At 50.1% G+C, this 22,246-nt stretch overlaps 9 protein-coding genes across 9 annotated transcripts; 5 read left to right on the top strand and 4 right to left on the bottom strand.

Annotated features, from left to right (window-relative positions):
* Positions 1-43: 43 nt before the first annotated feature.
* zrfD (putative plasma membrane zinc ion transporter) lies at positions 44-1,924 on the bottom strand (the record flags this gene model as incomplete). The annotated part of the gene is made up of 5 exons (XM_026758246.1): positions 44-302; positions 360-459; positions 512-1,366; positions 1,425-1,619; positions 1,672-1,924. 5 exons carry the CDS (start codon positions 1,922-1,924, stop codon positions 44-46), a joined length of 1,662 nt encoding a protein of 553 aa, XP_026614753.1.
* Positions 1,925-2,869: 945 nt separating this feature from the next.
* On the top strand, positions 2,870-4,591 carry CDV56_104384 (aconitase family protein; the record flags this gene model as incomplete). The annotated part of the gene is made up of 1 exon (XM_026758003.1): positions 2,870-4,591. The coding sequence occupies one exon, from the start codon at positions 2,870-2,872 to the stop codon at positions 4,589-4,591; it is 1,722 nt and encodes a 573-aa protein (XP_026614752.1).
* A 272-nt stretch (positions 4,592-4,863) lies between these two features.
* Positions 4,864-5,787, top strand: CDV56_104256 (glycoside hydrolase family 75 protein; the record flags this gene model as incomplete). Its single annotated transcript, XM_026757875.1, has 1 exon — positions 4,864-5,787. One exon carries the CDS (start codon positions 4,864-4,866, stop codon positions 5,785-5,787), a length of 924 nt encoding a protein of 307 aa, XP_026614751.1.
* Positions 5,788-6,175: 388 nt separating this feature from the next.
* Positions 6,176-7,180, top strand: CDV56_104124 (NAD(P)-dependent alcohol dehydrogenase; the record flags this gene model as incomplete). Its single annotated transcript, XM_026757743.1, has 1 exon — positions 6,176-7,180. One exon carries the CDS (start codon positions 6,176-6,178, stop codon positions 7,178-7,180), a length of 1,005 nt encoding a protein of 334 aa, XP_026614750.1.
* Positions 7,181-8,240: 1,060 nt separating this feature from the next.
* On the top strand, positions 8,241-9,598 carry CDV56_103882 (glycosyltransferase family 31 protein; the record flags this gene model as incomplete). Its single annotated transcript, XM_026757501.1, has 2 exons — positions 8,241-9,239; positions 9,287-9,598. 2 exons carry the CDS (start codon positions 8,241-8,243, stop codon positions 9,596-9,598), a joined length of 1,311 nt encoding a protein of 436 aa, XP_026614749.1.
* A 137-nt stretch (positions 9,599-9,735) lies between these two features.
* CDV56_103756 (Ldh family oxidoreductase) lies at positions 9,736-10,809 on the bottom strand (the record flags this gene model as incomplete). Its single annotated transcript, XM_026757375.1, has 1 exon — positions 9,736-10,809. The coding sequence occupies one exon, from the start codon at positions 10,807-10,809 to the stop codon at positions 9,736-9,738; it is 1,074 nt and encodes a 357-aa protein (XP_026614748.1).
* A 940-nt stretch (positions 10,810-11,749) lies between these two features.
* CDV56_103521 (uncharacterized protein) lies at positions 11,750-13,135 on the bottom strand (the record flags this gene model as incomplete). Its single annotated transcript, XM_026757140.1, has 4 exons — positions 11,750-11,911; positions 11,966-12,075; positions 12,126-12,458; positions 12,514-13,135. The coding sequence occupies 4 exons, from the start codon at positions 13,133-13,135 to the stop codon at positions 11,750-11,752; spliced, it is 1,227 nt and encodes a 408-aa protein (XP_026614747.1).
* A 5,512-nt stretch (positions 13,136-18,647) lies between these two features.
* CDV56_102776 (uncharacterized protein) lies at positions 18,648-19,686 on the bottom strand (the record flags this gene model as incomplete). The annotated part of the gene is made up of 3 exons (XM_026756395.1): positions 18,648-19,084; positions 19,150-19,557; positions 19,605-19,686. The coding sequence occupies 3 exons, from the start codon at positions 19,684-19,686 to the stop codon at positions 18,648-18,650; spliced, it is 927 nt and encodes a 308-aa protein (XP_026614746.1).
* A 657-nt stretch (positions 19,687-20,343) lies between these two features.
* On the top strand, positions 20,344-22,191 carry CDV56_102455 (uncharacterized protein; the record flags this gene model as incomplete). Its single annotated transcript, XM_026756074.1, has 5 exons — positions 20,344-20,635; positions 20,686-21,126; positions 21,170-21,310; positions 21,748-21,958; positions 22,035-22,191. 5 exons carry the CDS (start codon positions 20,344-20,346, stop codon positions 22,189-22,191), a joined length of 1,242 nt encoding a protein of 413 aa, XP_026614745.1.
* Between the last annotated feature and the right edge of the window lie 55 nt (positions 22,192-22,246).

The following is a 22,246-nucleotide window of genomic DNA, read 5'->3' as shown; positions in this document are numbered from 1 at the left end:
GTTCCGTCAGTCCGCAAGTTCTCCGGATCAATGTTTCTATCAGCTATGCCCATGCTCCAACGAGGCTCATGCAGAAAGCGCCCATGAAGACTAGTAGACACGCAAAAACACGTTTCCGGCCCCTGAGAACACGCCAGCTTTCGTCACTGAGAAAATCCTCCGACATCAATTCGACTAGAGAGGCGAAGATGAGAAGACCAGAAGAAATTGCGTTCATGGTACCCACCAGGAGCAGTCCTACTTCCGAATCCGGGCTGTAAAGAGTATGTGTTGCGAGGCCTATTGCCTGGCCGATCGGAGTTCTGAAGAAAATCAGTATTTCAAGCGGATTGAAACCAAGACACAATCAGAGAGCTTACGTGCATCCGTAAGCCAAGGACATAAGCCATGGCTGGGAGGCCCTTTCCGGCCAGTCAAGGGCAGCGATGCGAGAACCCAATGCGAGACCCTCGAATGTTTCTATCTGATGTCAGCTGGACCTAATGCAAGAATCAAGGGCGAGAAAACATACGATGGAATACGATGGCGATCAATAGGACCACAAACTCGCTGCCTACCGACACACTGAGTGACATGCCGATGAATACACTGTGAAAGAGGATCCCCATTTCCAACAGGAAAACCTGCATGACGGCTTTTTTGTGTTTCTGTTCTGAACTGAGGGCAAGGTTATCGCTCCTTTCCAAGTCCTCGACCGGTTGTACTTTGCTTTCTTGAAATACTTGCGTGCCTTCAGGAGCAGAAGCAATCCGCATGATGCGATCGGATTCTTCACCCATGCGGTTGATAGTCCGACTCACGCTAGATTGCCTGCCAATCAATGGGCCAAGGTCACGCAAGTGCGATTGGCTTTCGACCCTAGTACAGGTAGGTCGTTTGATCTCAGCTGGGCATTCTGATTCTTTGTCAACAGGGACAGGGGAGTTGTAGACACTATTGTCGGTCTTCTGCTCAGAGACTTTGAGCCCACCACGGCACACATGTCGTGCGGGACTGAAGACCATCTCGACAACAGTCACCAGAAAAATGCCTCCGAGGGCAATGGCCCCTGGCATGGCCGGGTAGTCGGTGGTCCAAAAGTCGGACAAGCATGGATCATTGAGGGAAGTAAATGCAGTCGGAAGCAGATGAACGAATGCCGTGGCAATGAGGACGCCCGTTCCGAAATGGCTCACCGTAAAAAGAACCGATGGAGGGATGCGTAGACGAGGGAACCATGTTGCCAATACGGGAAACGCACAAGCCAAGGTAGAGACGCTCAGGATGATAAAAAGAGCGCCTATATGCAGAGAGGTGTTATATTGGCTGTTCTTGACGCCTCCTTGGGCGCATGTTGATCGTTTGACGACTTTTGCTTGGGACTCGGCTGGTATTCCTGGTCATTATTATCCGGATAGTCTGAAGAAAGGTGCATTGTCCCCTACCTGCATTATCAGAGACCGAGACGGTAGAGCTCAAGTATCTTCCCAGGCTCTCATGGGAGATGAGCGCAGATGTCAAGAGAACCGATAGCAGCCACCAGACCCAGCCCTTGATCTCTTCGAGTGTCGATCGATCAAGATGCCGGAGACAATGAAAGTGGCTAGCAATATTGTGGTTTTGAAAGTAGTTGAGGCGTTCTTTCAGGTGTCAACAGATCTGCATGAGTCTAGTCGGTCATTGGGAACATACCTGACTGTGTCAGCGACGCCCCGAGTGACTTTGACTTATCCGCTATGGGATTATCTGGGCGTTCCAGCATAGCTTGGGTGTCATTCCAGCTGGTCAACGAAACGGCAGCCAGCCCAGTGCCAGATCTGTACACACGGGCATTGGTGATGCCGTTGAAGTCTTGGCGGGTGGTCAAATCCGGCGCCAGAAAAGGCGGATTCTGATTCCATTCGCAGTGAAGAAGAGTGTCGTCTGTTCGAGAGGGACAGTTCATGTTGATAACCCGTCCAAGTCTTCTTTACGGTCAAGTCAATTGATAGCAGTAGAATCGAAGGAGAATCATGAGAATCCTGACAGTCAAAAGGGTCGAGAGAACAGCCATCTTTTAATACGTAATCGGAAAGGAGTCTTTCTTGGCCCCAGCAGGAAATGGCTTGGCATCGGAGGATCGGATTCGCCTCGAGATCAGATGGGAGGAAAGATCGCATAGATATCTCTTACTGAAACTGTATAGACTATTAAGCCAGGGTTCCCTGCTCAATCGCATCCAGCTCCGGGTGATATATCTCAGCCATGCCTCTCAAAATGTGTTGTCATACAGCTATTTGCTCTTATTCTACTCCAACCCGAGGTCCTTGGCGTCCCACTCCGGTTTCTCCCTTGAGGCCCACAGTCCTCGTGAGATGAGCCTGTGATGCTGCCTGAGATTTGAATACTTCCTGTTTGTTTGCGGTTGGGATGGGAAGCATTGATATCTTACCTTAGAATGGGGTCACTGTGTACTGCTTCCCTCCAGCACATTATCGCTCACCTCAGTTTAGGACGCTTGGGTGGATTTGCTGCATCTTTCTATTCACAAGCTCAGATTAATAAATAATCCTAAGGAGTTATTGAATCAGCTAGCTATGATTAGCAACAGAATGCTGGTTGGTGCATGCGCTATGCATTCAGTCATACCTCTCTGTATTCTGGTGTAAGTCGGAATCATATTCCATCGATCGAATCAGCCCTCGAAACATTTCCATAGTCAATTGATTCTGAGTATTTAACTCGCACTCCAAACTAAATCACCTGTGGAAGCAAATGGCTGTGGTCAGGCATTCGGAATGATTCTCCAATGAAATCTGGCATTTTCAGGCACCCCACTTGCCGGACTCCATTCATGACTGTTGTCTCTGTGTCAATATCCGTCAACCTTCACGCAGATATCTGAAGCAAGATGCAGTACCACGGACAGTGCCTCGTTGACACAGCAGCCACCGGCAGACTCCTCTACGCCAGTGTCGCGCTGAGTTTCTGGGCCGGAGTCGATTCCCAGACCGGAGAGATTATTGACCGCCATCATCCTCTGCATGGACAATCGGTCAACGGTCGCATATTGGCCATTCCGTCAAGCAGAGGGTCATGTACAGGCAGCATGGTGCTGATAGAGCTCCTGTTGAATAAATGTGCCCCCGCCGGCCTCATCTTCCAGGAGCCGGAGCAGATCATCACACTAGGCGTCATCGTGGCCAAGACACTCCTCGACCTCTCGATTCCAGTACTTGTCCTCGGACCAAAGGATTTCCAATCGCTAAGAGAACACAAATACGCTGCAATTACTGGGCCGATCCTTCAAACAGGAGAGAGCCCTCTGCTGCCACCCACCTACGAAGCACCTACATCGCCCCCATCAAAGACCCTGCACCTGTCGGAAACCGACCAGGCAATCCTCCATGGCGCCCATGGTGCGGCCGCGCAAAAGGCGATGGAGATTCTCCTGAGCTTCGCACATATCCAAGGCGCAACGAGGCTCATCGACATCGCCCGCGCACACATCGACGCCTGCATCTACACCGGCCCCGCCAGTCTGCGTATTCCGCAAACCTTTCTGTCTCTGGGTGCTCGCGTTGCCATTCCGACCACGCTGAATGCGATCTCGATTGACCGTCGACGCTGGAAGGAAATCGGCTTCAAAGAAGAACTGGCAGTTCCCGCCGACCAACTAGTGGAGACCTACCTGGCCATGGGCGCGCGACCCGTCTTCACCTGTGCACCGTACCTGCTCGAGTCTCCCCCCACGGCCGGGCAGGATATCGGCTGGGCCGAGTCCAACGCAGTGGTGTTTGCGAATAGCGTGCTGGGTGCGCGGACGCAAAAGTATCCCGACCTGATCGACGTGTGTATTGCGTTGACGGGGAGGGCTCCGTTGGCGGGCGGTCATGCGGATGAAGGACGGACCCCGTCGGTGGTGGTCGAAGTCGCATATTTGCCAAAGATTGATGACGCAGTATGGCCGCTGTTAGGATACCAGATTGGTCAGCTGGCTGGGGGAGATATCCCTTTGATTGTCGGGGTGGAGCGCACAAAGCCTAGTATTGCGGACCTCAAAGCCTTTGGGGCTGCTTTTGCAACAACAGCATCCGCCTCGATGTTCCATATACGAGGTGTGACGGCGGAAGCGACCAGGTTTGAGGGGATAGGGCAAACATTGGAGCGGATGGTCGTGCACGAATCCGACCTCGTGCGGACGTGGGAAGACTTGAACACCGCTAAAGACTCGTCAGTTGGTCTGGTGTCTTTGGGGAATCCTCATTTCTCGCTGGAAGAATTCGAATCGCTCTCTCGCCTGTGCGCCGATCGCAAGAAGGATCCTTCGGTGCAGATGATGATCACAGCCGGTCGAGAGGTCTATCAGCTCGCAGCGAGCAAAGGTTATATTCAAAGACTGGAAGCATTTGGTGCAACAATTATTACTGATACCTGCTGGTGCATGATCCGAGAGCCGGTAATACCTCCACAGACAATCAATCTTATGACTAATTCAGCCAAGTATGCGCATTATGCTCCAGGAATGGTGCAGAGAGGAGTGCATTTCGGAAGCCTGGCGCAGTGTGTGATGGCCAGCTGCACAGGCTATTTTGATGATGGGCCATCATGGAAGCAAGACAGTACACCATGATGATAGTTGGCTCGTTATGACTGTGCCTCGCTATAAAATCTGGGTCTGCAGTGCTCCTTCCTGGTTACTCTCTCCTTCCATGGATCAACAATCTGGTACCTGTTAAATGCACGTGCGAGGGCAAGTCCAGTATACCTACTTGATGACGGAAGAATTACCGCCAAACAGCGCTCATAGCCTTGGGGATATTGCATCGAAATATAAGTCAAGATCATCATCAACCAATCCACTCGTTTACCAATATGCGTTCCAGATCAATTCTCGTATCCTCCATGGCTACCTTGTTCGCATCACAAGTCATGGCAAAGAACGTCCCCTCAGCTCTCAAAGCCTTCTACAACAAGGCAAGGAGCGGCGGCGACTGCACCGGTACCCACGCTCTCCAAGCGGGCTTCTATAACACCGAATGGAGCGGCGGCCACACAACCTACTGCACCAGATACCTCCCCACCGGCAAGGGCTTCTACCTCAAGGGTCCCGGGTCTGACCTGGCAAACATGGACATCGACTGCGATGGGGAGCAGAGCAGCGGCGACGGACGCTGCAAGTCGTCAACCGACACACAAGGCCAGACACGGTGGGGTTTGAAGCGCCTCGAGAAGTCCGGAGTCAGGGACCTCAACGCAAATATCCATCCGTACGTCGTTCTGGGGAACGAGGGCAGCTACAGCCCGACCTTTGACCCGCGCACAGTCGGCGTCGAGCCCCTGAGCATTGTGGCCGTCGTGTGCGGCGACGAGCTCATATACGGGGTCTGGGGCGACACCAACGGGGACGACAACGAGCATCCCATGGTTGGAGAAGCCAGTCTGGCGCTGGCGACCGCGTGCTATGGCACGAGTGTCAGCGGTAACAACGGCCATGATGAGTCGGATGTGCTGTACGTTGCTTTTGCGGGCAAGGAGGCTATGCCTGACAGCGCCAAGTGGGACGCAGACAGCTACGAGGCGTTCGAGGAGAGCATCACTGCGCAGGGGGATAAGCTGGTCGCGCAATTGTTTGGCGACAACGCGGATACGCCCAAGTCCCCGACGAGCAGTGGCTCTGATCCTCAACACACCTCGCCTTCATCGAGCAACGGCGACAGCGACAACAAGGAGGACTCGAAACACAGTCACAAGTCCGGTGGCACACCCCGAAACACCATCCCACTACCTTGTCTCATCATTTTGAATGCCTTGATCGCCTTCTCCTGATTCATCAATTCGTAATCTACGGACTTTGTCGGCGATATGCGGTGTTTGCTTACGTTGGGGTTGAACCTGCACTGGGGTATGTGTAATCCCTGACATCTTGCTGCAAATCTTGATTCTTCGCCTGTCTGCGATGGAGTCGATGGAGAAAGCTCGGGTTGATTAGTTATCTGCCATGTTTTTGCTCGCATCGATTCGATGATGTATTTAGTGATTAGTCTTCCTCGATCTCCACCTACATCATCGCCGTTTCCGGGCTCGCCGAAGTCAAGATAACGGCCAGCAACTCGATGATATAATGCAGGGCAGCGATATTTAAATAGACTGGGATTCTACGAAGGTACTCATGTATATCCACTCCATCGAACATTTCTGTATATAAACGAGCAAAATGGCTATTGATTTTACAGTGTACAAAGGGTCCCAAGACGGATCGATCAAAAAAGCCACCACCCACCGGGATGACCTCCAAGGCGACTCCGTCCTCGTGCGCGTCACCCACTCCGGTGTCTGCTTTACGGATGTGCACTACAGGAAGTCCGACATGGCGCTGGGCCACGAAGGCGCAGGTGTGGTCGAGGAAACCGGCCCCAACGTCAAGTACCTGAAGAAAGGCGACCGGGTCGGCTGGGGCTACGAGCACGACTGCTGCGGCCATTGCAAGCCGTGTCTGACGGGCCAGGAGACCTTCTGCCCCGAGCGCAAGTTCTACGGATTGGCCGATTTTGACCAGGGCTCGTTTGCGACGCACGCCGTCTGGCGCGAGGCCTTCCTCTTCAAGGTCCCCGATACGCTCAGCAACCAGGACGCAGCGCCGCTGATGTGCGGCGGTTCGACGGTGTGGAATGCCATGGTGGTCGGCGGGGTGAAGCCCACGTCGCGTGTGGGGATCGTTGGGATCGGTGGATTGGGCCATCTGGCCATCCAGTTCGCGGCCAAGATGGGCTGCGAGGTGGTTGTGTTCTCGGGCAGCGACAACAAGAAGGACGAGGCGATGGAGCTGGGCGCATCGGAATTCCACGCGACCAAGGGCGCCAAGGAGCTCAAGGTCAGCAAGCCCCTCGACAACCTCCTCGTCACGATGAGCACTCAGCCCGACTGGAAGCTGTACCTGGATGTGATGGCGCCGGGCGCTGTCATCTCCCCTCTGACCATAGACAATGAGGATCTGAAATTCCCATATATGCCCCTGCTGGTCAATGGGATCCGTATTCAGGGCTCTGTGGTTGCGCCGCGCCAGTCGCATCGGGAGATGCTCGAGTTTGCGGCACAGCACGGCATCAAGCCGATCATCATGACGTACCCGATGAGCGTGGAAGGAATTCAGGATTGTCTGAAGACGCTGGAGGATGGCAAGATGAGATACCGAGGTGTTTTGATCGCAGACAAGCAGTAATATGACGATATAGATGATAGTGAACATAGCCTAGCAATACATATGTCCGCATTCCGGTTGGGAATTTTGTTTGTACGACGATCTGGAGATCTTTTTCATCTGGTCTATCTAGCATAAAAAGCAGTGGATTTTCAACAAGGGCCGGTTGGTGTAGTTGGTTATCACGTATCGTTAACACCGATAAGGTCGCCGGATCGAACCCGGCACTGGTCACTTTGTTTTTTTTTTTTTTTTTTGTCTTTTGTTTTTTGTTTTTTGACCTTTCGAGGCATCGCGATCCAAATCATATTTTGAATTTTCCTTATTATTTGTTAGCACTTCATCAAGTATATTTGATTGGTGTTTCTCGTAAATTAAGCAATACCAACCGGCGCGAAGCGGAAGGCAATGCGCATTCCAGAGCTTGTGCGACGTCAGTTGTCTACAAAAGTAAGACAAACATATCAAAAGAACCCATAGAAATCAAGGTACGTCAAGCTGTTTCTCCAACCTATGATTAGGGCCCAATATCTACAGCATTGACCAGTACCTTAGTGTCACTAGTACTAAAAACGATGGAAATCCCTAGAAATCATGCTCTTTTGGTTCTACTGCTCTATTTTGTCCCTTATTCTGGTTCTCTGCTTATCATGGCGTCATAACAATCGAGGTTGATCAGAGGCCAGAACTTGATCATCCATGAACATCATTATGAAATATGAATAGCTTAACCATTTTCTCCCACATATGCGGTATAAAGGCACCAATAGGAATGGAATGTTACGCACGCAGTCGGCCAAGAGGGGAACTATGTCGGACATAGCGCCGGGCGATTGGGGGCACTCTAGTTCCCACTGGAGTCAATTGCAGCGGCAAACTCTGTTATTGGCCTCTGGCAGGTGCCGCTCAAGCTTAATATTGCTGGGTGGCACGCGTCCTGTGGGGCCATAAGACAATCAGACATGCCTTGCTAAGGTACCTTAGCTGCTGCTGCCTTTTAAAAGCGCCGAGAGAGCCTCGACTCTGCTGTCGTGTGGATGTGGATGTTGACATTTGACAGCGACATTCCGTCATTTCGCTGATGACGCCCTTTCAGCCTTGGACCCGTCCTCCATTGCGACGGATCTATCTCATCTCGCCTGTTATCGGTCTTCTTCTGGTTTACTTTGTATTCTTCTTTGACACAGCAGCATTCACTCCTGAAATCGTCGTCCCTCCGATCTCATCACAGCAAGAAGTGGACTGTCCCCCACTCCCAGCCATCGACGATGTCCTGGTGATCCTGAAAACAGGCGTCACAGAAGCCCTGGAGAAAGTGCCGGTTCACTTTCAAACTACACTTCGATGCATTCCCAATTACGTGCTATTCTCGGACTTTGAGGAGGAAATCAACGGAACCCACGTGCACGATGTACTTCGCAGCGTCAACGAGACCATCAAACGCACCAACCCCGACTTTGATCTCTACAACCGTCTACAAGAACTAGGACGCAGCGGACTCTCGCAGGACGACCTCAGCCGCGTCCCCAACACTGCATTCGGAATGCCCGACAATCCCGGATGGAAGCTGGATAAATGGAAGTTCCTCCCCATGATCGAAGAAGCACTTCGGGTCCGCGACGATGCCAAATGGTACGTCTTCATGGAGGCGGACACATACTATATCTGGTCGAATCTCGTGCAGTGGTTGGCGAAACTCGATCCGAGCAAACCCTACTACCTGGGTAATCAGATGCAGATCGCCAGTGTCATCTTCGGTCATGGCGGCTCGGGGTTTGTACTGTCCGGGGAAGCCATGCGTAGAGCGTCGGAACTGCGAGCTCAAGACATTGACGGATGGGATCGATTTACCGATGAGCAGTGGGCCGGTGACTGCGTGCTGGGGAAGCTCCTCCATGATGCTGGAGCGCCCTTGCTGTGGTCGTGGCCCATGCTGCAGTCAAATCCTCCCGCAGAATTCGATCACTTTTCCGAGGCTTATTTCAAAAAGCCGTGGTGTTTCCCTCCCGTTGCGTATCACCATGTGACGGCGGAGGACATCCAAGAGCTAGCAGATTTTGACCATGGGTTCCTTCAGAACGTAAGTTTCCCAATTAAATGTCTTGTGGAAATTACTAACGAGAGAAGAACTCTGTCATCTTGCACAGCGACGTGTTTCGTCATCTCATCCACCCGCAACTCAAACCTTTACAAGAAAACTGGGATAACCTCTCCGAAGAGGAGCAAGTCACTGAGAGTTTGACCAGCTGTGGGGCCTTGTGTGCGAGCAAACATGAATGTCTCCAGTATTCTTATGAGTCCGGGAAGTGTCGCATTTCCAAAACGGCGAAACGGGGCGTCAAGAAGGCTGGAGTCGCCTCTGGATGGATGACTGACCGGATCGACACTGTTGCAAAAGAGCTGGGCTCGTGCAGGACACCGCAATGGATTCTCACATAGCTCGAGGAGGCTAATTTGTATATAGTCGGATGCTCTAGTCAGGCTGGCCCTGTCTGGTCATCCTATCATGTTATGACCACTCTTATGCATTCTACAGTACATCACGAAACAAGAAAAGCAGTCCTGAAGCCGGAAATTCATTCCCTTCGCTTAGAGACAACCAGTCTTTCAACCCCGACGGCATCAGCATATGTATTCAGCTTGTCAATGTCCATTCTAGTCAGAGGAACCCCGGATCTAAGCCTCTCCTCGTAGGTTAGTTGCTCTCTTTCCCCTGGATAGTAGATCCGCTCCACGCCGTCCAACGGTTCCGAATCAACCACAGTCCGATAAAGGTGATCCGCACGCTTACAATACTCTTCCCATGGCATGAACAGATCCGGCTTCAAGACAATAAACAAATGGCCGATATCCGAGAACTTGGACACGTCATCCGGACTGCCAACCTGCCCGGCAAACGCCGACCCTGTAAAAACACCAGCAAACAGATCCATCAGGATAGCCAATGCAGAGCCCTTGTGGTCACCAATTGGTCTCAGCCCTCCTTTCAGCGCTTCCTCGGGATCAGTGGTCGGGTTTCCCTTTCGATCAAGGGCCCAGGTGTCGGGAATTTCCTCCCCATTCCTCGGCGCCTTCAGTATCCTCCCTTTTGTCGCAACTGTCGTAGCCATGTCCATCAGAAATGGTTTCTCACGTCCACCAGGCGCACCACAGGCGATCGGCGAAGTGCCCATGAGTTTGACACTCCCGCCCCATACAGGCACCGTCGGCGACGCATTCGTCAACACCATGCTCATCATACCTGCATCGAGCGCTTTCTGCACCACCCACGCGGACATGCCCAGGTGACTCGAGTGTTTGACAGAGACTAATCCGATCCCGTAGCTGTTCGCCATGTCGATGGCCCTTTCAATCCCCTGTGTGGCGGCTACGTACGCCAGCCCGTTGTGGCAGTCCACCTGTGCAACCACAGGGGTAACTTGCGCCACGGTAGGTTTGGCTTTAGGATCTAAGACCCCGGCTTTGATTTGGTCCAGGTACGAGGGGAGACGATTGATGCCATGGGTGTCGATGCCCCGCAGATCAGCGAGTGCAAGACAGTCTGACACAATGCGGGCAGAGGGAGACGGGACTCCATGGCCTGTCAGCACAGACTGGATAAAGTGCTTGAGGTTGTTGGCTTGGACAAATAGGTTTCTTGCAACTGGCATGTTTATCCCCTATCTGATCCTCAACAATCCTGAGACTTGATGCCTTCACTATTCTCTCGCAACAAGTCAACGGCTCACCATGAGACAAGTGGAGGATAAGCTTTCGCCACTCAAAGTATAACTGTTGCATCTTTACAGTTCCTGAAAAAGGGCTAGATAATGGGCGTCTAGTTACGTGGCCTTACTGCAGTTTAATGGCTTTGATTTATTAGCTAATTGATTTGGTTGCACAGCAGCACTGTAGGTCACAGAGATAATGTTACATTCCAGCAAGCCATTTGTGTCACCAGCAATTACGGGAGGATGGTTACACTGGAGAATGCACAAGAGACACCTGGAAGATAGGATCCTTAAGAATAAATAAAAGCAAAGCCGTGTTGCCTGCAGCGATAGAGAAGCCAGTATACTTATCTACACATCTACACTATTCTCTTGTACTAGAGGTGGACAATAAGCTTACACTAAGAATGGACTACGACTTATGAATCGACCTACACAAGGAGTGAATGATTTCAGTTGATCAATTGATAATTCGCAATCTTAATTAGAAGCAGAATACATGACAGTCTCTTGACAAAGAAACCCAATTGGTAAAGTTTCCTTCCATAAACTCCTAAACTCCCATACCCAAAATCCTCCAATGGCAGGCACCAGTAAAAAACCCTTTGCTTGTAAAACCTCAGGAGTAATGGATGTCTCGCGAGGGAAAACCAAGCAAAAGGAAAAAGGTATGCCTGCCTGTTCGGTTCGAAAAAAAGTCGATTAGATATCGTTCTGACAGCCCCTTGTACATAATGTCGCGGTCTATCGTTTGAATCGTGGCCAATTTGAGATTTGTGTGGTAATTGGGAACCAATTTCCCGTCAGATGAGTATTTTGCGCGATTTGGGTATAAAGACGAGCTATGAGGTTGTCGTCCTTCGATATGAGTATTCTGACCTCAATAGAGGCGAGAAGGGGAGGTCGAGGGCTTGAATTGAGTACCAGGTATAGGTGTGATTCTTCGGTCCATGATGTCACGGAAGAACCGGCGGAAGTACGAGTACACCTCGTTTGTCTTTGCGCCGCTGTTGGGTTGCAGGATGGTTCGGTGGAATGAGATCTATGGATTGTTGGCGTGCTATCGATGCTGATGCTCGGGAATCGGGTGTCGTACCATGTCGTTATCGTCGATCTCGAGGAAGTAGAATTCTTTTCCGTTGGTCACAACGCCGTAGACCGAAGTAAGCCGTTTGTTTTCACTCTTTCGGGCGTTATGACAAAGTGCTATGATGTGTTAGCAACTTTCCCGCTAGAAAGCTAGGCATAGAACTTACCCATGAATGAGATACACTGCCAGATGATGGCCACCGGCCACGGATTGACGCAGATGACAACACCGATGCCATTGCCTGGCTCCGCGGCATTGTTCACAACGAAATCAAGCTCTCCTTCGATCGGGAATCTGACACCCAGAGCCTCAACCTCTTGTCCGAAGCCTCTACATTGAGGAATAGACAGAACAGCTGAAGAGCGTTTGGCGGGATTCTGTTTACGATAGTCCAGCTCGTCCACGTAGCAGTGATGCAGGATTTCTCTGATTCGTTTGCAAGAGATTTCGTGATCGACGTACTGCGGGTCGTTCTTGTCCAATACAGCTAGATTGCGTACTGATGCTGGTCGGTCTCCGAGTTTTGCTGATGATGGTGAGGCGTGCGTGCTTACCGAGGCTGATGGGGATGGGGATTTTCTCGTCTTGCTCTAGGGTCCACACCCCACGTGGATTTGGGTGACGAGACAAGCCGAACAATGGATAGAGCATATGGGAAAGAAACTCTTCCGTGACCTCGTCCGGGGTAGGATCCCTCTGGCGCGGAGGAGGCGAAGGAGGCAAAGGCCCCTTTCGCCCGACAAAGGGCCAGTCGGTGTCCGCCTCTTCGTTCTCTTCGAGGGCGATGTTTGTGTTGGCGAGGTCGTTGATGACCATTTCTGCGAGGGTGATGTTGCTGCTGGCAAGAATGTCGATGAATATGGCTTCAATGGCCATGTTCATGTTGGCGAGGTCGTTGGCGACCATGTCTCTGAGGGCGATGTTGCTGTTGGCGAGGTCGTCGTTGACCATGTTTTTGAGGGTGACGTTTGAGCTGGCGAGGTCGTTGAGGACCATGTTCATGGTGGTGAGTTCGTCGATGACCATGTTTTTGACGGCGGTGTTGCTGTTGGCAAGATTATTGATGACGGTGGCTTCGATTGCCATGTTCGTGTTGGCGAGGTCGTTTGCAATCTTATTCCTGAGGATGATGTTGCTGTTGGCAAGGTCTTCGATCACCATGTCTTCGAGGGTCATGTCGTTGATAGAAACGTGTCTGATCGTCATGTTGTTTGTCGTTGTCGTTGTCGTTTGCTGAGGTTGTCGGTGTTGCTGGTCGATGTTGTCGGATGGATGTTTGAGCAGAAATGCAGAGCTGGAGGACGGGTTCATATAGTGCTGCCTGTCTGTGCAGTCATTTCTTCTCATAACCATGGTAGTATCTGTCTTTTGCTGGTTGGAGATCTAAAAATAAGACACTCGCAGAGTTTTCCAGCAGTAACCACGAAACCCTTTAGGTGCTGCTAGGACCAGCCTTGAGAATGATGCAAGTATGAGCGTATATGCTCATAAGAATGTCGTTCGAGAGAAGAGTTGTTTAGAGGCAGAGGTTTCGTCTTTTTTCATCTCCATGATAAGTTCAAAAGGCCTGTCTGATATCCTTCCTCATACCCATCTCTGTAGGTTTGCATATTGTTGCTCAAGTAGCACTGATACACACAGTTTTATCCTCCCAGAAAAGGAAATAATAAACCTGCTCACAAGACTGAGCAAAGTTTTTCTTCTACCTTACAAGAACGTGTCTTGATGAAATCATGCTCTCATTCGACTGGTCTAGGCAACTATAGACTGCAGCGCGTGCCAGAATACCAGATTACAGTCTTACTACCAGGCTTGATTGACTTCCAATCGGTCATAAAAAAAAGTTCTGGGATAAGCACCAGAAACATAGTGATGCTGCTATGTTAGAAACTGCCAAAGATGGGCTCCGTCTTGTATCAATCTCCACAATTTAAAATTAAAGTTATCTCCGTTCTCCCCGCATATAGATTGTCTAATCCTGTTCTGCCCAATGCTCACCAAAAGCTTCAGTCAACGCCCCCATGGCCATTCATTTTATTCACTTAGCCTAGGCTCTGTAAAGCGTACGCCCAAGTATAGCTTAGGCCATGTGATGCTCTCGCTTGGCGTAGGCCCCTCTAAAGTATGGGCTCTTGTATAAGGGGCCTGCTTTGAAGACCCGGCAGCATTGTTGATGCTATGAAGGATATGTTGAATACAGAAGATAGTGTAGATGCAACGGGTATAATGTATTTTTTTGTCATTGACTATTGCGAGCTTCGCCGTACGGCGGTATTACTCCTTTTCCATTCTCCTTCAAGAGATGGAAAAGGGGGGCGGTGGGCCAGGAGAAGGGAGACTCGCTCGATCAGGTAATTTCGTCCTGGTGATATTGGATCTTCGGGGTGATGAACTCCCTTGGCTTCGTCGTAGTTGTCAGCTGTCCCTGAGCGTTAACTTTCAATAAGATGACCTACTGTTTCCTGTCAGGACAAGGATGCAGCCCAGCTACTGCAGACTGAGATTATCAAGTCTCTACGCGCTTCCTGGACAGCGTCCTCTCGCGAAGACCTCTCGGTCCGGATTCAAGCTCTGTCGACAGCCGTCGCACCCATCCTATTGGCACATGCGGATGAGCTGAATGTGGCCGTGTTCTCTGAGAGCCTCAGTTGGTCTGTTGAATGTGTTCGGGACTTTGTGCTTTAGCTGTTGCAACTTGTCTGGCTTGATACACTGTTCTCTGCTCATCCCGCCGGCCGACGGCTGCGAGGAATTTCGAACGATTTAGCTCTGGACGGCCACTGTCTGGCATTCGGGGCTGCTACAGGCGATGTCTATGTACCGCTGTTCGCTCGAGTCGGCATGATATTCAGTGGACGATGCAACGTGATGCAAACCTGGTACCTATATGGACCTCAAGTAGGAGGTTCCCAGCACATACGACCATAGGGTGTGGAGAACAGGGCTTCCCGTCCGCTCAGCCGTACTTAAGCCACACGCCGGCCGGTTAGTAGTTGGGTGGGTGACCACCAGCGAATCCCGGCTGTTGTATGTTTTTGTTTTTGTATTCTGTATTCTGCTTCGTTGGTCATATTCCTAACTCCCATGCCCCTGTTGTGTGACCATGTGTGGTGGTAGAGGTCAGAGTCACGGACGTTGCAAACCCATTGCTGGATGTCAGACCACGCCTAGCTTGCGATGTGGGAAGATTAAAGTCAGCTTGAAACCTCATAGCCTAGAACCACTCACTATTGTAGAACTCCAGGCTTAAATCATTGTAGTGTTCAGGGTCAACAAAGCAGGAGGCCAAAGCTATATCCTTCTCAGAAACCGGGTCATGTCACATCCAAGAGGCCGCGTCAGCACCATGGGAAAACAGGAAATTCCCCTGTGATGAGCCTCAAGTGTGGATAATGCCAACCTCCGTTATCAACAAGGTAGCTCGTGCTATTCGATATATCTCTCGTCCTTATAGAGTGGAGCACGTCAGTTAGTAAACTATTGTAAATCCGGCACCATCTGTTGATCTACAGAGAGCTCTAGATCCTCAAGCCGTTAGAGCCCTACGTACACCCTAAAGAACGATGCAGAGGCAATATCCACTTTGAAAGCCATGATAGAAAGCTTACGGCCAGGCGAGATTTGGGTAACCATAGTGACAGATAAGATAAATCACCCTGAACTAGCGGAATCCTAGGTATAGAATGAGGGCGCCTCCCATGTGTACGACCAGGTAGCCTTCGAACAGACCGCCCCAATGCAATTTGAGGTCAGCTTTGCAGGACTATATTCATAGATTCCAGTGAGTCCATTCGTTCTTTACAAATTATAGCCAGAATTAGCTGATAGGTGTCTTCCAGATATGATATCAATCCCAAATTCACCAAGTCTTGCAGTTGTCACAGAAAAATAGCAACTTATGCAGGGTTTCCAGCTGCTTTTGATTTTATTCTTAGATATCTTTGCCCTCTACGAAAGATATACCTCAGGGAAATAGTCAGGCCTGGCAAAGTCCTGTGTGGTGTGCTCACATTCAGCCTTGTTAATTGAGGTTGTGCTAAATACTCTGAGATAGTAACTGTCCTAACCACACCTATTATAGAGGAATGGAATAATGGCGAGTCTAATATTACCATCTCTTTTGATGTGATGAGCGCTGAGTATGCGTCCGAATATACCAACAGCATGGATGATCCTCTGGCCACACGCACAGGCATGGCGATCAAAAGCATCAAGACAACAATTGTCACTGGTGCTGAGATTATCACCACCGCAAAAGCAGCAGCGGAGTTTATTGCAGCTATTATAAAGAACAGGTTGGATCCGAACTCTTGTACCTTAACCTATGCGGCTGACACGGCGGACGATTACTACTATGGCTATGCATATAAGGCAACCACCACGGGCTCCAACTGCGACACCATCGCTGGGGAAAAGACAATACTCGCAGGAGTTGAGAAGTGTGCAAACCTCCCAAGTCGTAGCCAGAGCAACCATAATCCACTCCTCCAGTATGCTTTCCAGGTCCAGTCGGAACCAGGTGGCAGCCAAAGGCCAACAGAGTCATGGCACGGGCCGGCAAAAATGACAAGGCCATCGTGGCAGTGGGCAGCCGTGAGGCATTTGTATATTCTAAGATTCAATTTCTCCTCTTGTGGCGTAAGTGGGCGGTTGCAATCAGATACCTGGAGGTAGTAGCGCGCTATTCGGTCATCTGCAAAGCACTCTGCAAGGGAAGCAGCAGCGCTCCTGGCTTCTGTGAATGGAACTGCGCGGGCCTTAATATTTTGGCTTTTCGAATGCATGATATCCATATATATTTAGCAATTTAGGAGATGAATTAGAGCACATAAGGAAGAAAGAGTGCAGCTAGGGCTGGTTCTAGTGATAGAACTTGATACCAAACATCTTTTACCATCGTCTTCTGGACTATTGGTTAAATAGATGATACCTAAGCAGTGCTACATTAATTGAGGTACTAAAATGCCAAAACTACGTTTGAGGTAAATCAAAACAATACTTTTGCAGTAATTGAAACAATGCACGAAGTCAATATAAGCAGAGATACATGGTTTGTGCAGTTATCATGGTAGGACACTGCTACAGAACTTTTTTGATGAAGCTAAGCGCAGCCAGGTACACCTCCATAGCTTGACTGAAGGACCATGCATAGGGCAGGCTGATTTAGACAGACACCTTGAAAGGGACGTGGATGTGAGGACCACGGTAAGAGGATACCTCTCTCCTCTCGTCTCGTCTTCTTTCAGCATCCATCTCATTAGACTGGACTTGTCTTATCCTTTTCACTACTCAACTCTTCTTGTTGCATAATAGTCTCGATCTCAATGGCTCTACGAGCCCAAAGGCCTATAGTTAGGCGCATGCTTGTTTGTCCTTTGCCACTCAGCATCTCCGGAGATGCCCGCGGATTGATATGCAAGATACACTGGTTGCGTAGGCATGGCTGGAAGAAGAAGGACAATGTGTGCATAACAACGCGGGCTGCACCGCGCCCAAAACCTGTCCCCGCCCACAATGGGATAGGCAGCTTTGAGGAACGTTGGCTTCATACGACAGATGACCCTGTCAAGTTGCCTCTATCGCATTTCATGTCCTGAAAATGCAGGGGTATTTACATCGAGCGGTTGCCAGGTACCGGTGTGAAGATAACGACAGTCATAATGGTGATACTGGAATATTAAATTAAAGCTGTTCGATGACATATTTCACTGTTTCAGAAATATACTAGACTACTGGAGCATAGGATCATGTTGGGTTGTCGATAGTTTGCAATTCGACCAAGAACGATGAAGGGGAATAGCGAGGGCTCCGTGAAAATATATCGCCTGCTTACGCTGCGCTCAGGAGTTCGCACAAAGTCAGCGATTCTCCTATTTCACCAGTATCAATTCTGGAACATATTACAAGAAGAGATGAAAGCTCTAATAAGAATATTTACGCGACATTTCCACCAGCTGAATGGCTTCAGAACAACATGTGGCTCGTTCGAGGACTGATCATTGGGATGGGTAGTTCTGTTGAGTTTTTGCTATATAGTTTAGTAATTTATGCCATATACCAATAAGAAGGGCTTGTGGTTTAGGGGTATAACGCTCCATTCGCATACACTGAGTCTTGGAGAGGTCCCGGGTTCGATTCCCGGCGAGTCCATCTTTTTTGCACATTCTTTTTTTGCGTACGCGCTATTCTTTCCCCGCTGCACCAATTGCTACACTAGGAGATTTACTCAACACTTGAGTTACAAGAGATGCCACCAACGCTTCGAAGTCTGCGTTTACTTGCGATCATTGAGAAGAGAATTTGCTATACCTTCTACAGGCCAACCCGTCTTCTGTCCCCATATCCTCATCTCACCCAGAATTTCGCTTAGTTTTCGGGCATCTTTCAACCACAGTCCACCTATTACTATTAGCATACTCCATGGCTCAGAGAGGCATGGCAGAAGCTTACAAAATGCTATAGGCCCAAAGGAATTCACCCAAACAGGCGCAGACTTACTTGACAGCGCTAAAGCGCATACAATCGTCGCGTGGTGTACTAATTTGCTTTCCAGGCTGTTGATCCTTTCGATGTGCTGCAGAGTGTTGACCGATGAAGGACAAGGTTCCGCAAGCCATAGAATTATCATCGCCGTGTGATAGTATTGTAGACCGGCAGCTACTACTATCAGTAAATCAAGGGCTTACCACTAGAGGGAAGGATGCGTACCGTGCCACCCCGAGGTCGTCCACATACTCGGAAAGCCGCTATTGGGGAGTAGATGCGGTGTCAGTATGGGGTCAAATGACGAAGAGAGCGATGTCCTCCAATCCTCGAGCTGATCTCTCAGACAGTTCCACTCGGATTGGCCCAGGGGAACAGCATCTCGTAGAAGACACCGGTTGATGACTCTTCCTAGGAGATAAGTGATGCGATTGGCGAGATCATCATCGCATTCAGCCCTCGTAGGTAGAGGTTTATCCGGAAGCTGAATCATGAGGCTTCGTTTCTCTATGAGTGCGACCGTGATGTCCTCTCGCAGGTAATTCCAGAAACCGGCACTCAACAACCCAGACTCTAGCTCGATCGGATGGCTCGCCAGCAACGAATAGGACCCTTGAAGGTGATTCTGGCAGGTAACATTTTCTAAGGAGTCGATCAAGAAGACCCTCAGCTGGTAGATACCATTTCCTCGTAGTGATCACACTTACGCGATATAATTTCGTACGATCGAAGAAGACATATCGCAGCCAAGGTCTCGCCTGTTCGAAACTCATCAGGATGCTTCATGAGTGCCAACAGTCTTCTCACACTCTCGAGATGATATGCATCGGCTAGATCCTTGAGGGGAGTCGATCCGGATGATGAGCCCTGGCTGGCAGCCGCGAATGCCAGTATTGCACTGAGAAGTAAGGCATTTTTTCTTGCGAGGATAGGAACCACGTCCGTAAAATGACGTCTTCGATCATTCAGATCGTACCAACCCGCTAGATTTTCGATGTAAGATCGAAATATGTGAGCTACTCGTGGGTCCTCTAACGCTTTGGCAGGGTCGCTGGTCGAGACATATTCGTCGCTTCGGGATATCAAGACATCTAGACTCGCTTGAACACGAATGTCTGGCGATGTTGCAGACTGGCCGTGCTGGTTTGAGGATGCTATTGACCGGGAAGACCGGCGGACGCCGTCGCTCCATGAACAGTGTCGCGAGCTTCGTTGACAACGTTGGCACCGAGGTCGATTTCCATCACCTGAACGAAAGAGTACAAGTGAGCTCGAGACGACGAAGAGCAAGCTGAAAGAAGAAGCTTACACTTGATCTTTCGCAAGCGACACGGTTGGCTACAGGCACAGTCAGCTATCAGCTTGACACCTTGGTGTCAAGTTTTCACGAACCAGCCTGACAAGACGACGTTAGTAATTTTGTGCACCAAGAGAGGTTAAAGGTAGAACGAACGATCTGTGCGAAACGGGCGTGGCATGGGTTCTCGTGTTCAATTCCAATCCTTCAAGCTCGCATTATCAGGAGATACGAAGAAAGAAGATGAAAAGCGCGTGGCTTCGCAATTGAAATGCGAGACTTGAGAGTGTCCACCATTTAGTTCAGGTTCTAACTTACATATCCCAAACCCTTCTTTTCCTAGTGGCTGATGACCCCACATTGACCCCCACATTAATGCGAAATGCGAAAGGCCAAAGGCGAAATGCGAGGACACTTGATGACCGGTAATTGGGTAGCGTTCGAGGTATAAATATGTCGGCCATTGACAAAGTCGAAATATCATTGCCAGTCACTCATACTCATGGCTATATAGCTAGCTATACAAAGACTTGCATCTCCAATAACCTCCTGGTCTCGCTGCGCCCGTCCGCCAACTGACCTTCGCCTTCGGGTACAGCAAAGGATGACTTCCAGCTATCCCACCAGCATTCGCCCTTCTGCAACAGAGATCAAGAACCGCCAGCTCACGCCTCAGAACCTGGAGATTGCCATTCGCAGTCTGTACCACGATGGTCTTGTTGTGGTCGAAAATGCAGTGCCTCATGCCGCCCTCGATCGGCTGAATGAGAAGATGGTGCGGGATGCATATGCCCTGCAGAGCAGAAAGGAAAATAGTCCATATAATTACAACCGGGGCAATATACAGCAGGATTCTCCTCCTGTGAAAGACTACTTCGATCGGGACATTTTTCTGAGTAAGTGCCGTGCCCCAACGACAAGATCCTGCTAACAGTCTATTCCCCAGACCCAATTGCCACGCAGATAACAACCACTGCCCTAGGTCCTCGTCCAAAATGGACCTTTTGCTCGGGAAATACAGCCATGCCTCCAACAGCAGACTGTCCCCCAACATCGCAGCCGGTCCATTCAGATGCAGACTTTGATCACCCAACGCACCCCTTTGCCTACGTCGTCAACATTCCCCTGATCGAGATGACTCCGGAGAACGGATCCACCGAGATCTGGCTAGGGAGTCACATCGACTCTGGCCTGCATGTTCAAGAAGGAAGGCACGGTGAACGAGCAAGCGGACGCATCAAGCTTGACGAGCTGGAAAAGCGACGAGCGATCCGGCCACCGTGCCAACCCGTCGTCCCAAAGGGCGCGATAGTACTCCGGGATCTTCGACTCTGGCATGCTGGGATCGGTAACCAGACTGATGAAGTCCGCGTGATGCTTGCGATGAGTAAGTTTCTCATTGTCTTTGCGTAGTCATGGCTAATGAGCAGTTCACTTTGCTCCCTGGTACCGGAATCCGATGCGACTGGAATTTGCCGAGAGTGTACGATCGATTATGGAGAAGCAGGACGGTCTCGAGGTGCCGGTTGACTGGGTGACTGAAGAAGACGCAATGTCGCGCTATCTGAACCGTGCGTTTGGCAATGCATACGACTTTAGCCAACAGCGTTAACAGAGGGATATAACTCAGGTTGTTTTCATGTGTTGTTTCTCCTTAGGAAAGCATGAGAATGGACGCGGTAGATGTGTAATAAGTTGGATTATGTGTACATACCAGAAAATTACCAGTGAGTATGAGGGATTTGGAGCGCGAACGGTCCAACAGTATTCTTCTTCGTTGCAATGATAAGTTAGATGCGTACCGGCAACTCTTGTGGCTCCTGTCGAATTGGTTGGCTGTCCAGCTCTGGTCGATATGATTGACCCTCCAGCTCCTGTGGCCAACCCAAACCTTTGGGTTGAATGATATAGGTACCCTGAATCTCAGTCGGAGGGATGGCGCGTTCATTAAGCCTTGTTGATCGCGCTCTATAGGATCGCAAGTACCAGAAAATAAAGGCAAGAATAGCTAATGCAACCGCCCCTCCGGCAACACCCCCGGCAATTGCTGCTGTGTTTGTGGAAGATGCTGTTGAGGATGGTGAAGGTACTATTGAACTAGTGGATGAGGTTGTTATCGAAGTTGACAATGATGCCGAGAGCGATGTTGTTGTGCTTATAGGCGATGATGTTGACGATGCGGTTGAAGATGATATTGTCGTTGAAGAGGAGACTAAGTGGTTTGTCAGCGCTAGGATAAGCACAATTCTTCCATGAGATTCCCACTTGATCCAGACACTATAATTGACAATGCAGTCTGTCCCTCCGGCAAGACCTCGTCCAGCGATGCGCAACCCACGTATCCATTCGAGTTGACCTCAAACCCCTTCGCGTCCTGATCACAGCAGAAAAAGTCTACCGCAAAATACAAATCCCAGGTACTATTCACACAACGCTTTTCCTTGGGCTCTGATCAAGTCTTTCAGCATTCATTACCATAATCACCCGGCCCGCAATATGTGGCCGTA

This window comes from Aspergillus thermomutatus (assembly GCF_002237265.1).
Source record: "Aspergillus thermomutatus strain HMR AF 39 chromosome Unknown NODE_85, whole genome shotgun sequence".
In the NCBI taxonomy this organism is placed as follows: Eukaryota; Fungi; Ascomycota; class Eurotiomycetes; order Eurotiales; family Aspergillaceae; genus Aspergillus; species Aspergillus thermomutatus.
This window is presented reverse-complemented; position numbering and strand designations above follow the sequence as displayed.